The sequence below is a fragment of the Diorhabda sublineata genome, chromosome X, assembly GCF_026230105.1.
Source record: "Diorhabda sublineata isolate icDioSubl1.1 chromosome X, icDioSubl1.1, whole genome shotgun sequence".
In the NCBI taxonomy this organism is placed as follows: Eukaryota; Metazoa; Arthropoda; class Insecta; order Coleoptera; family Chrysomelidae; genus Diorhabda; species Diorhabda sublineata.
The window spans coordinates 7,495,298-7,509,053 of NC_079485.1; the positions used below are offsets into that span (position 1 = coordinate 7,495,298).

General features: G+C 29.7%; 1 protein-coding gene across 5 annotated transcripts in view; it reads left to right on the plus strand.

Annotated features, from left to right (window-relative positions):
* Positions 1-11,577, plus strand: part of LOC130450977 (uncharacterized) — a 49,978-nt gene extending 38,401 nt beyond the window's left edge. For 4 of the 5 annotated variants that reach the window (XM_056789745.1, XM_056789744.1, XM_056789742.1 and 1 more), the window contains 6 exons: positions 3,296-3,388; positions 3,515-3,750; positions 3,804-4,114; positions 6,221-7,348; positions 7,443-7,586; positions 11,109-11,577. In XM_056789745.1, the coding sequence (XP_056645723.1) occupies positions 3,296-3,388; positions 3,515-3,750; positions 3,804-4,114; positions 6,221-7,348; positions 7,443-7,586; positions 11,109-11,224 (2,028 nt within the window). In that variant the 3' untranslated portion in view covers positions 11,225-11,577. Of the gene's footprint in view, positions 1-3,295; positions 3,389-3,514; positions 3,751-3,803; positions 4,115-6,220; positions 7,349-7,442; positions 7,587-10,540; positions 10,602-11,108 lie in introns of all 5 variants that reach the window. The other variant, XM_056789746.1, reaches the window with a different exon arrangement.
* The last annotated feature ends 2,179 nt before the right edge of the window (positions 11,578-13,756 follow it).

Here is a 13,756-nt window from a genome sequence, read left to right on the forward strand (position 1 = left end):
TGGTGATAAATCTGGACTACTTGAAACCCACTCTAAAAGTGGAATATTGTTGTCTGAGAACCGTTTTAAGGCCTTTTTTGACTTATGGCATGCTGCTCCATCTTGCTGAAAAATAAAGGCTTTCCCAGCGGTTAAAGTTACTTCTCTTATTAGCAACAATGATTGTTCTAAAATATCCAGGTACTTTTCAGTATTGACAATTCCGTTTATGAAATGCAGTTTTCCCACTCCTCTTGCAGATGTCGAGCCCCACATCATCACAGATGCCGGAAATTTTACTTTCCGCTTCAAACAATCTGGATGAAAAGCTCCATTTTTTTGTCGAATAACTCTACTTCGATCTTTAAACACGCAAACTTCAAAACAAGACTCATCACTCCAATGTATACAGCTTCACTGATTCAAAATTCCAATTTTAATGCTCTTTGGCCCATTTAAGTCTATTTTTCATCTGGATTTGAGTCAAATGGCTTTTCCTTGGAAAATAGAAAAAAAAATATGCACTAAACTAAGATGTTACAAAATTCACCTTGTATGTCGGAAATCCTAATTTTTGAGCCTCTCTGTGACATGTGGATCTTGAAATCCGCCTACCCACTGCATTACTCCAAAGTACACTTAGTTGACCATAGTTGGTACGTCTGTTTTGTTGAATTATTCTTTTTAACGCTCGTTTATCTTTGTCTGACAATTTCGATTTTCTTACGTACCGGCGTTTAGGGACAATCGAACCATTTGCTTTATACAAGCGAACTATATTTCGAACACTGTATTTTGACATGTTTACAACTTTCGCGATTTCTGAGTTCTTTTTCCCATTTTTGAATAAGTTTATTATGATTAATCGAATTTTTCCATCAATAACCTTTCCTCTACCCATTTTAAAAATTGTTACTTCAAAAATCTGTCAAAAAAAACATTTTGTGAAAATATGAATTACACACCTTCTTTATTATTCGCGTATTTTAGACCTAATGAAACTTTGAACACAATTTTGGAAACAATGAACCCTTGTATATGCCTAAAACATTATTATCAACAAGACCTATCTATTTCCATCATATTAAATATCATTCAAAGTATTTGACAATATTCATCCAAAACCTATCTTAGAGGTAAAACTAAAAGTTTAAAACATTTTACTAACAGCTACTTTTTGGCATTTAGTTTAATAATTTCGAATTTTTCTAAGTGGGCCAACTGAAATGGGACGAAGCTCGTACATTATGATAACCATCTATTCAGACTTTGATTTACAACAATGTACTAACTTGATTGAATCAGTCTTACAGTCATGGGGAATTTTTAACTATAAGTCATATTACCTAATAGTAGCTGATTATTTTTATATTAACTTAGTAATTATCGGTGGTGGGTAACCTAGTTGCGCATGCACAATTACACCTCAGGTTGAATGCTACAGATGTCTCAGTAAGATGGAAGTAACGAAATTTTGAGAAATATGCAAATCAAAGCAGTGATATATTTGTTGTATTTAATCTGAGGTTACATATATTCAACAATCAAGACGCCTAAGGTAATAGTCTAACATAATTACATATATGTATAGTTGCTACAGTTCTAACAAGGAACATTATTTCAATTTATCACTGCAGTTAATCTAATAATATGTATTGGAATTGTAAGCAATAAATAACATTGTTTGAAAACACTTAAGGCGGAATAATAAACCATTTTATTCCCATATTAAAAATCACACAAATATTTGATAAATTTTGTAACAATTATTACGAATCCTTTCAAATACTTACAACTAAGTCATATGGATGTATAAATGTTTTAAGAACAATTTTTCAATTCCCGATTTCTTCATATCATAATATTTTGCTTAAATTTTTCGTACTTCTAAACTAACAATGAAAAAAGATCAATCACTAGAATGCATGGAAATTATGTTTCAGTTCTCAATAGCTCTTAGAATAAAAATTGTCCTTATACAACGAAAAAACATATTTTGTAGCCAATGGCAGTAATCTAGTCTACGGTCAAAATCATTTATTAAAACCTAATGCAACGAAATGTGATGATATGGATGCAAAGTTCAATCAAATTTTATTGAAGTATTTCTGTACCGTAAACCGGGGTTACTTTGATACAAGTTTATTTCTGGAGCAGAAGCGACTCGTTCTTGACGAGTGGAAGGGGGGCACATATTATACATTGTTTATTTTAGATAATAGTCACCAAACAATATTAACATCCCCAATGGCTCGCAATTGCAAGGAGGGGTTGTAACTACTGACTAGTTTCAACGTCATTACTTCTCATCAGAGCAGTTTAACAACCCTCGTTCGGACTTCAGACTCGAACTTTGTTTGCAAGTTGCAGTCTTCTAAACTGGAATGACAGATTTCATGGTAGTATGATCAGAGATTCAATTTTTATTCGAATGCGGTGGAATGGAATGTTCCAGTGGTGGTGATCGAACTTTTCCAATCATGCAACAGATTCCTGGTCTTTCTCTACCGATTTTTTGCGCGTAGCAAAATTGACATAAGTTATCCATTTTTTATATTTTTGTTGGATAAAAGTGGAATATCTCATTTGTTAAGTTGTTGTGAGTACTTTTCTCGTTTGTTCTTCTTATAAAAGTGATGCTATCATTAGTAACTTGCGTTCGCAGTCCATTATTTGGAACGTCGCGTTTTTGGAATGTTTCGTTTTAGCGCTGCCCTTTCCTTTTTGTTTTCAACACCTCTTTTACATTTGGAAATTGTAATAAATATAAATACATTCTCTACATTTTATTTTCGAATTTCGTTTGCTCGCTGCCCTTTGCTAATAAGAAATTGACGTTTAAGCCCTAGAACATTGAAGAGTGTTTTAGAATGATTTAAGATGTACCGGAATTCATTGTTAACTCAACCGATAACCATCTATAAAAGTTAATTCCAAGCACCCATCACTCTTTAATTTGAAACTGTGAGTTTTGGAACTAGAACACTTGAACTTATTTAGTTTCACTACGGTAAAATAAAGTTTCTCCTTATTTATTCCGAACTATACGCAATTTCAATATATTATTTATTCAATAATTTGTAAAACAAATAATCGACAGACGTAAACAGAACTAATCATAAGTTTTAACTTCACAGATACTTTTAACAGGCGACAGTTTTGAAGACCCATGTGGTTGCAATAATAATATATAGATATAATATATTATAATTTATGATTTTTTTACCGCGTGCCTATTTTATTATATTTGCTATTTTTATTTATGAAATAATTTGTCTGCTAAATAGAATACTGAATAGAATTTTATCGGATGCAGGCGCAGTTGTATGCAGTGAATCAGGCAAGAAGGATGGAAAATTTACAGAAGTTGGAACAGATTAAACAACATTTGCTGGAACTTGAAAACCAGGTATTTTCTGTCTTTAGTAAATAACAAAAACAGATGTTCAGTAACGTGTTTGATTTTATATTTCTCCCAAATTCATTTATATTATTTCGCAGATCACTTATTAGGTACATTTGAATATAATTTCAGTATGAAAAAGGGAAACCTTTAGTTAATCTGGTAGACAACATGGTAAAATTGGGATCTTTGTACAGATCTCCGCAGGATAAAACTACTGTAACACCATATATTAGAGACCAATTAGAGTTTAATCAACAAATTCAAGAAAGAAGACTTCTTGCAGAAGAAAAACGGGAATGGAGTAGACTCAATACAAATCATTATCAATTCCAAGAAAAGGTACAGCAATTATATATACTAGATAGGTAAGATAAATGTCTTTCAACAATTGCATTTCCAATCTTAGATCGATTTTAAGATTGATACATGAAGAGTCTGGTGCGCTTCAAAATCTTCAAAAAGATAAAGAAGATATAGAGCGTGCCTTGGTAGACTTGAGACATCGTCTTAGTAAGGGTTTTAAAGATCCAGGTGAAATTGAAATAGCCCATAAACAACAAATTATGCTTGAAAATGAATTGAGTAGAGTACATTATATGTTGGCACAAAATTCTAAAAAACTGGAAGAAACAGTATCAGGAAATGCAAGATTGGAACAAGAGCTTCTGGTTTTAAAACAAAAATTACAAAGTTCAAGACAACAGAGCTCACCACAGTACTCACATACTGGTAAGTTATTTATATTGATTTATAGATCACCATCATCGTGAATATCAAAATAAGGATAAAATCAACTTAGAACTTTGTTCTAATAAGAAAAATTAATTTTTCCTTTCTTTCTTTCAATCTATCTGAAAGATGCTTCATTTTCATAATTAAAAGTTCTTTTACAATATGTCATGATTTGTTAATAGTTTTTTTTCTATCGTATTAATGATTATTTAATCTAAGTGCTAAGTAAAAAATTTTCGTTACGCCAATCGTATTTAAGATAAAGGGCTAAAGGGATAAGACATGATTTTGCCGCAACTACTGGCAACATTGTATTCAAATTTTATACGAATATGTTTTGGAAGCTGATACGTCCAATGAATATGTTTTTAAGTCTGACTCTCATATAGGGCGCTAGTTACACGGTTCGTACCAAGTAGTATTGAACATAACTTTTTCAATTTTAGATTTATTAAGCAAAAAATCAAGTAAACTGGATGTACTTGAGGTACTCTTGATAAAACTCGATACTGTCTACCGTTTTCGGAATATTTTGATTTGAAAATTATGAAGTAATAACCGATCTGGTATGAAATAATGATAAATGTATTTGTATTTACCACCGCCGCACATTCTGGGGAAGAGTAATTTAATATGAAAGCAAGTAGTTGTTTTTCTTATTTTGTTTTAATAATAATTTTTTTCCTCAACGTCCTCTTATCTTGAATACAGATGGCGTTACAAACATTTTTTACTAAATATTTTTCAGTTTTTTGTCTATCCTATAGACGGGATCAACTTTTTTTGAAACACCCTGTATAACATTACCTACTTCTTTTATGGTTTGGTGTTAGATTTTTATTTAGTGCAACATTTTCATCATGTATTATGTCCGTGATTTATTATAAAATATATAAAAAAAGGTGTTTAGGATCTGTCTTGTTTGTTAACTGATTATAATATTCTTAGTATGGTTAAAACAGATTTTATATTTGATATGTGATCTATTGTTTGATACAGGGTGTTTCAATATTCGACTGACAACGCTCTACCACAGAGAGATCTTGATAAATGATTCATTTTGATATAGGAATACGAAGTTATAGGGTATACAAAATTTCAAATCAAAATCAAAAATTTGCCGTAAATCAAAAACGCCTTAATAAACTAATATTTTGACATAAACAAACTTTGGAAAAATTTAACCAGTGGCGCGCTGTCAGGATTAGTTGTCACTTGTATCTACCTTTTTTTACGCCACTGGAACAAATTCTTTTTTAGTTTTGTTTCAAATTGCCTGATTATATTTAGTTGTAAAACCAATAACCTTTTATGGAGGCAAAATGAACGGTGTTGTAAAAATTAGCCTCTAAACAAAAGTCTGCAAGCACGTAAGTAATTTACAAATTAATTAATCATTTATTAAAGTTCGAATATTGGTTAAGCCTAAGTAGCTCAAAACAAATACGAAATTATTCATAATCTCAGTTGTTCAAACAAAAAACAAATTAAATTATTGGAGAATTTACTAGTTTAATTTATTAGTAAACACATGTGGTTTAAACACGATGGGGCATTTTAAATTTTTTGTTTAGAGGGAAATTTCATTCCGTTCATTTTAGTTCCATAAAAGGTTATTAGTTTTTTAACTAAAAATAATCAGGCAATTTAAAACAAAATTAAAAAAAGAATTCTCCAGTAGCATTAAAATGGGAGGATAAAAGTGACAACTAACCCTGACAGCGCGCCACTGGTTAAATTTTTCCAAAGTTTGTTTATATCAAAATATTACTTTATTAAGGAGTATACTGATCACCAAATTTGAAAAAAAATCTTGATTTATGGGAAATTTTTGATTTAAAATTTTGAACACCCTATATCTCAGCAACTGGGCCCCGTAAGGGTTCGTATTCCTATTTCAAAATGAATCATTTATTGAGATCTCTCTGTGGTAGAGCGTTGCCGGTCGAATATAGAAACACCCTGTATAATTATTAAAGCTTTCAATGTTAGATTATATTTTGATAAATACCGAAATTAGGTCGAAACAAAGATTTTTAAAAGTCATTAATAATTGAAAAAGACGTATATATGTACAATACATTTAATTTAATTTTTAATTAGGTGATAGCTTCAAGTGCACCCTTGGTAGCAACGTTACAGCAGAATCCGATCTTCAAAAAGTGGAAAGAAAGATTGGTGAATTACAAAAGCAAAGACAAAAGCTTAGTTTACAAGTGAGACAATTAACAGATAAATCACCCAACATGTCGTACCAAAAATCTGATTTTAACGATATTCAAAATGATATTAACAAAAAGAGAATACATTCTTTATGGAGAGAAACTGATTTAGACACCATGTCAATTATTGATCACGGTGAATACGAGTGTAATCCTGGATTAAAATCAATCCATCTTCACAATAATGCAGAAAGTAAAGTAGAAGATTACGACTTCTATAATAATGCTGACGACTCCAATACGTCCATGAGTGTTAATTTAATTACGCCCCAGGAAAAACAAGAGATAAAAACTGTGAGAATAGTTAAAAGAGAATCAGAAAAGCGTCAAAGAGATAAGGAAAAATTAATTCCAAGCAAATGGGACGTAACACTGGAAGAAGATGATTCTTCTGGAAATTACAATACGATATCTAAATCTCTACCTTCTTCAGCAGAAAAAGGATGTAATGCTGATAAATCAAATTCAATTCCGAACATCTGTGACTATCCTGAACAGGCTCCGTCTCCGGATATATCACCGGTATTCAAAAGTGAAGCGGCGCGCCAAATCATCACTGAAATGACTAATCAAAATATTCCCAAACTACTAAATAGAAGAACTGTCCCCAAAGAAAAACGAAGACATTATACAGCCCCCCATAACCATATGTTAATGAAAAGCTTGAACCAGATACCAAATGATAGTGATACTTTTGATAAAATGAATGCAACAAGTAGAAGAGCCAGAGATGATTTAGATATGGAAATAGCACTTAGACAGAGAATAGATGCCCCCGATGTCGTCAGATCTACTTTAATTAATACCGAGTTAAAATATAATGAAAGAACAATAGATGACCTTCTAGGTATTCCTAATAAAATTAACATTCCTGAGAGGTATGTTCCCGAACAGCTTCCACAGTTCTCAGCAGAAGAACAGGAGTATCGTACAAAGAAAGCTGAAAGTATTAAGAAAATGTTATCAGAAACAACTCTTATAAGTACCAATTCTACGAATTTAAGTGGAGGTAAGCTCTTTTAGTCATATATATATATATATATATATATATATATATATATATATATATATATATATATAAAAGTTAAAATTCCTATTTCTAGAAAATCAGGATATTCAAAAGACTTCCAATGGAGAAAGCATAACAACTAGTAAGATATTAGACGAGAAAAAGCAGAGGGAACATCTATTGCAACTTAATCAAATTCTAGCTAAACAAGTTATGGAGATGAGTAAAATTGTTGCAGGTATAGTTGTAGTTGTTGTAGTAGTTGTACGAATAGCTTTAATGTTTAGTAATTGTGTTTAGTTTGATGTATATACAGAATGTTTCTGTCTGTATAAAATTATGTTAGACCTTTCATAGAATAAAACTTGCTCAGATGACCTTTTTCAGAGATATCACTCCTACGAGGTGGTGAGTACAATTGAGTTTTATTCATGTTTTTACTCAAATTCATGTAAATATAGAAACTTTTGTAAATTTCATATGATCGCACGCCTATACACCGATAGCTTTCAACTTTTATGAAGTCAACTCTTGCTTTTACTATCAATTTTTTTTTCAAAATTAAGTTTTATAGAAAAAAAAACAACTAAAGTGCTCATTGTTTGATAACATTATTTGCTTTTGATTTTTTTAAGAAACAATAGTTCTGAAAAATAATGAAGTACGTAGAACATATACTTTTTCAATAATAACTTTGTATTGAGAGTGGTGAGAAATGTCCATCCAAATGCAACAATCACATGATCCAAAAAAATGCCTTTGCAGATGTGTTGTATATATTATTTTCCTGTTTACTGTTACGCATTAGTATAAAAAATTACTAATACGCATTATATATATATATATATATATATATATATATATATATATATATATATATATATATATATATATATATATTAGACCTTTTGATATATTAATGCATCTAAATGTTCTTGATTTTAGGTCCCTTCTGTTTTGAAATTAGCTTTATTTGATAATTTTTAAAAGAAAGATAAATTTTGACGTTTCGACTTTTCTTTAAATCTTTATCAAAATATGATGTTGACACTGACAATTTGCTTATTTATATTGATCTATAGATCACCTTCATGAATATCAAAATAAGGATAAAATCAACTTAGAACTTTGTTATAATAAGAAAAATTAATTTTTCCTTTGTTTCCACATCTCAAATATATTAAATAATAATCAGTTGAACTATTTGTAGCTTTATAAGAATTTACAATTGAATTATTTAAATCTTTTTTATCATTTATAGCTTTTTCGTTCTTATGAATGTGAACCATTTCTAAAAATTCCCTTTTTCGTGTAGTAGATTCCGTTTCAGGAATTTTTTAATCTTTATAATTGAATTTATGTTTTTATGATATTTCATGGTTTATTAATGCAGTTCTATTGATGACCTCTTAGTCTATTTTCTAAATACTGAGATGTTTGCCCCATGTAGACAGCGTCACAATTAGTACAAGGCACTTAATATATAATATTACTCCTTTTGTTTTTTGGTGTTTTAGATTTTAATTTAGTGAAACATTTGGATAATGTATTATGTCCTCTATGACTTATACTAATATCATATTTATTGAAATAATTCGATTATTGTTGGGAAAGTCCTTGGATATATGACAAGGGAAAATGTATTATGTTTTGATGTTTCGTTTCTGTTTTGTTTTTAAATTGATTGCAGTATCTGTTTATCTTTTTCTTGAATATGTTATTTATAATTTTTTCCTGATAATTATTTCCTTTCAATGCAGTTTTTGCTTTTTGAATAGCTGAGCATCTAAATTCAGGATCTGATAGTTGGATAGATCTATCGGCCAAACTTATTATCACTGATCTTTTTTGTGATATGGGATGACACGAATTGAAGTTTAAATATCTTGAGGACCAAGTTAGTTTCGTATACCATTCTGTTCTTATATTATTGTTAATTTTATATAATGTGACATAAAGAAAATTGATCCTATTATTTTGCTCAACCTCGATTGTGAATTGAAGTTTTTCATGATAAGAATTGAATTTTTTATTTATGTTTTCAATTTGATTCTTTGGCACAGCAGTAATGCAATCATCTACATATCGGAAAAATAATGGAATATTTATATCAAGTTTGCTTAGGACAGTTTCCTCAAGATCACCAATTACAAATTGTGCTATAACACTTGAAATGGAAGCTCCCATAGCACAACCATCAATTTGTTTGTATATTTTATTTTCATATTTGAAATATGTTGTTGTAAGTGTGAGTTCTATAGCATTTATAAATTCATTTTGAAGTATTTCTGTATATTCTTTAATTTTGTCCCATTTTTTCATTAATATATTTTTCACAATGGTAATAGGAATATTTGTATATAAGGAAACTACATCTAACGAAATAAATACATATTCATTAGGAATGTTGATACTTTTAATTTTTTCTTTGAAATCCCATGTGTTTTTGATATAGTATTTGTTATGGTATAAAATTTTTTTCAAAATATTTTTCAAATAATTAAATAATGGGGGGAGAGGAGTTTGAATACTTGAAACAATCGGTCGAAGAGGAATTTTTAGAAATGGTTCACGTTCATAAGAACGAAAAAGCTATAAACGATAAAAAAGATCTCAATAATTTAAGTACTATTTTATAAATTCTAATAAATTTAATATATTTGAGATGTGGAAACCAAGGAAAAGTTAATTTTCCTTATTAGAACAAAGTTCTAAGTTGATTTTATCCTTATTTTGATATTCATGATGAAGGTGATCTATAGATCAATATAAATAAGCAAATTGTCAGTGTCAATATTATATTTTGATAAAGAGTTAGAAAAAAGTCGAAACGTCAAAATTTATCTTTCTTTCAAAAACTATCAGAAAAAAAACTAATTTTGAAACAGAAGAATTTTATGTGTTAAACGGACAGAGTGAAAAGGAGATTCCAATCTCCTCCGTGTTCTAGACTCTAGTAGTTTCGTAACATTGAGGTAGAAAAAAACATTTCTAAACATTGTTGATATTGAACTAACCAATATCTATTCATCAATTAACTACAGCTGATATGATTCTGATATATTTACAAAAATCAACGTCTTCTTTTTTAATAACTCTTCTAATATGCTATGAAAGTCTACAGAAGCAGTGAATTAATATGCATTAAACAAACAATCCCCAAATCTTTTATTGATATTTTTATTTTCATAGGTATCGGCCACTCCGAAGAAAAATCGTAACTAGATTATTTAGAATTTGCTGCTTGTTAAAGGTTTGTTTTTGTTTTATTTTTTTTTATTTTGCAGTAGTTTAAATCGAATTTCAGGTTTTAAAATCAAAATATATTGAAACTATATTGATTATAAAAATGTAACAGTTAAAATATGAACAAGATATTCGTAAACGATTTGTTTAACTATACTTTGTACGAAATGAAGATAATGGAGCGAAACCAATTCAATCATACTTTTTGATTCTTACCAAATATTGTGAAAATATGAACGGCCTGATAAAAATATTTGGCAAGTGATAATTAGAACTGTAATGAATTGAAATATAATTGAACATTTGTATTTAAAAGTCTAAACATTATGTTTGAGTTAGTAAAGCACAATTTCTTCGGATCCCACTTTGATAACTTGATTTATTGTTATACCTGCTATCGTTTAATTCTACCAAACTTCTTTCTACTCATCTATGAATGAGTTTCAGAAGTATAACAATATAATTTCTATAAACGTCTATGGATTTTATACTTACAAAATTTTATTGTTTTTAGAAAGAGCAACATCTAAAGTATCCAACGAAGATTCTCAGATAAGTGCCGAAGAGGAGGATTTGTCACCTTTAACACAATTACCTCTATATCAACAGCGTGATAATTTTTACAGTTAGTTTCCATTTCTATGTAAGGAAATACTTATGAAAGTACATTATAAATTATTTTGTGGTATGTTAAATTTATATAGCTTAAGTATATAAAAAATATGGAGAGGACATCGTGTACGTGTACTATAAAAGAGAATTATCTCTAATTTTAACACATATAAGTTTGGTTACATTGCACTGTTGATAAATGAGTCAGAGACCTACATGTCCGCTATTATGATCCGTTTTGTGCTTTTAGCGATAATTTTCTATTATTTATATTATAGACTAAGTTGGAATGATCTTTTTATTGTGACAGTGGTAGAATAGTTCAAAAATAGAATTTTGTGCCTGACAATAAAGATTTTGTTTTAATGGTATTTTTTTGTTTCATTATTGTCATTATATACTGCACAGTCAAAACTTTATATTTATAATAAAAAGGATAAAGTTACGCGAAAAGTGGTATTATTTTCAAGGCCTTGATAATGCAAAAGCAAGATTTGTAGGATCTATTATAGATTCTCAGATTGAAGAAAATAAAGGGGAGAAGGAGAGGAAATTTATGAGAACCTGATATATGAAGACGATAGTCATTTTTGACAGACTATGGGAAACATTAAGAGAGCGTTTAAAAATTAGCCAAAAAAATAGCAGGCATCAGAAAACAAGAAAATAATGGTTTTGTATGCGAAAATTAAACTTTGAGGCCAAACAAAAATGGAATGCCAAAAGAAAGCCAAAGGGACTGATAAAATATACGGACAATAATAATATATGCTCCAAAAACAGAGCTTTTGCTAGAGACACAGATTAAGGGACTATAATCAAACGGTAAAAACGTGGAAAGTTCCAAATGCCAAAAGTTTGACTTATGTAAATTTAAACATAGACAACCAATTCCGGAAACCTTAATTGAAAGATTTTTCCATGATGTAAAGACTACAAAGTGTGCTATAGCGCACCAGCTTGGAAGCAGCCAATGAGAATTCGCTCCCAAAACGACGCGCCAATTTGGGAGCGAACTCTCATTGGCTCTTGTAGTCTTTACATCATGGATTTTTCAAAAGTCAATGGAAGAGAAACACATAAATATATAACAGAAAATGTATTTAGTTAAGAATGGAATTAATAACCTGAAGCGCAGAAGTGCTGCAAGGTCGATAGAGTAGAAAAACGGATGAATAACGTCAGTACTAAACAGATACAGGACATGTTGAAAGTGTATGACACTTATATGCGTCTAACGACAATAGTTCAAATGCTAACAAAATACACTGATATGAAAATGAGGAATTACCAACAAGTATTGAGAGACATATTATTATGTTTTATACTCCCAATGTATAATTTTCTGTCACTTTTGTCAGAGGTTATTCGATTGGTGAATGGCCCCTAGATTGTTCTATCTTTGATTTTAGTAAAGGTGGACTAAATTGGTAGATTTTATTTGTAAGCTACTTTTATATTGTTTCAAGATTTCGGAAAATTTTGGTGAGTGTATAAATACGGAAGATAGTATTATCAGAATTAGTATTAGACGATAAAACTGGCATAATGACAAAGCGACTATCATATGTATTATATAGAATTTCGTTTCGAAAAATATGAAGAATATAAGTTTGCATATAAACTCTTTTAAAGTATTTTTACGTTCTTTTCACTAAATATTGGATTCAAAATTACAAGAACAACAAGTAGCGCAGGAAAGGGGAAGAATGGGAAATCAATATAGCAGATGAATGAAGTAAAAAAGAATCGGAAAGAGTGGAAAAACTGGATGAAACGAGCATGAGAACTAAAATCCCAATACTCTGACGTTCGAAAAGGCATAAAGAGCTCTAAAGGAGAATAAGAAAAAATTTAATGACTCTATTTTTCATCTGTTTTTATTCAATTAATCTTAATTTTACGTGGGTGATATGAATTATCATTAATATATCTTCCAGAACTTATCATTTTCCTATACTAATATATAAATATAAATTTTATTGTCTTAATTTCTGATGAATTTGGTGTCAAGGAAAGGTAACGATTGTTTAGCATTCTCTCTTTCTATAGTTAAATGTGCATGATGATCGAAAGGATCAAAGTAAAATAGCAAATTCTCAATTTCATTTTATGGAAGGTATAAAATTATATCTTATTCATACTTTTCAGTGAAGGATAGTTTGAAGGGTAAAACAGATATTATAAAGTCTAAAATATTATCCATTACATAATCAGCTAGTAAAAGGTTTTCCAGGGATTTGTTGGTAATTTTTATGTATATGTATTATTAAAAACGAATTTTATTAATTCTAATGTATTATGCTCAGTTTTCTGTTTTTAATAGTATTATAAGTGAGAAACAATCGTCAAAAAACCAATTTTATGTCATGTACAAGTTTGCCAAAAAACATTTTATCACGGATCACTTGCATTTTTTGAAAAATGTTGATATCTTGAAAATTCGAGCTGATAGGCAAAAACGAATAACATATTTGAATTCAGGGCATGAAAATCATAAGAAATCAGTTCCAAAATCTTCGACACCAAAACCACTGTTGACCAGTGTAA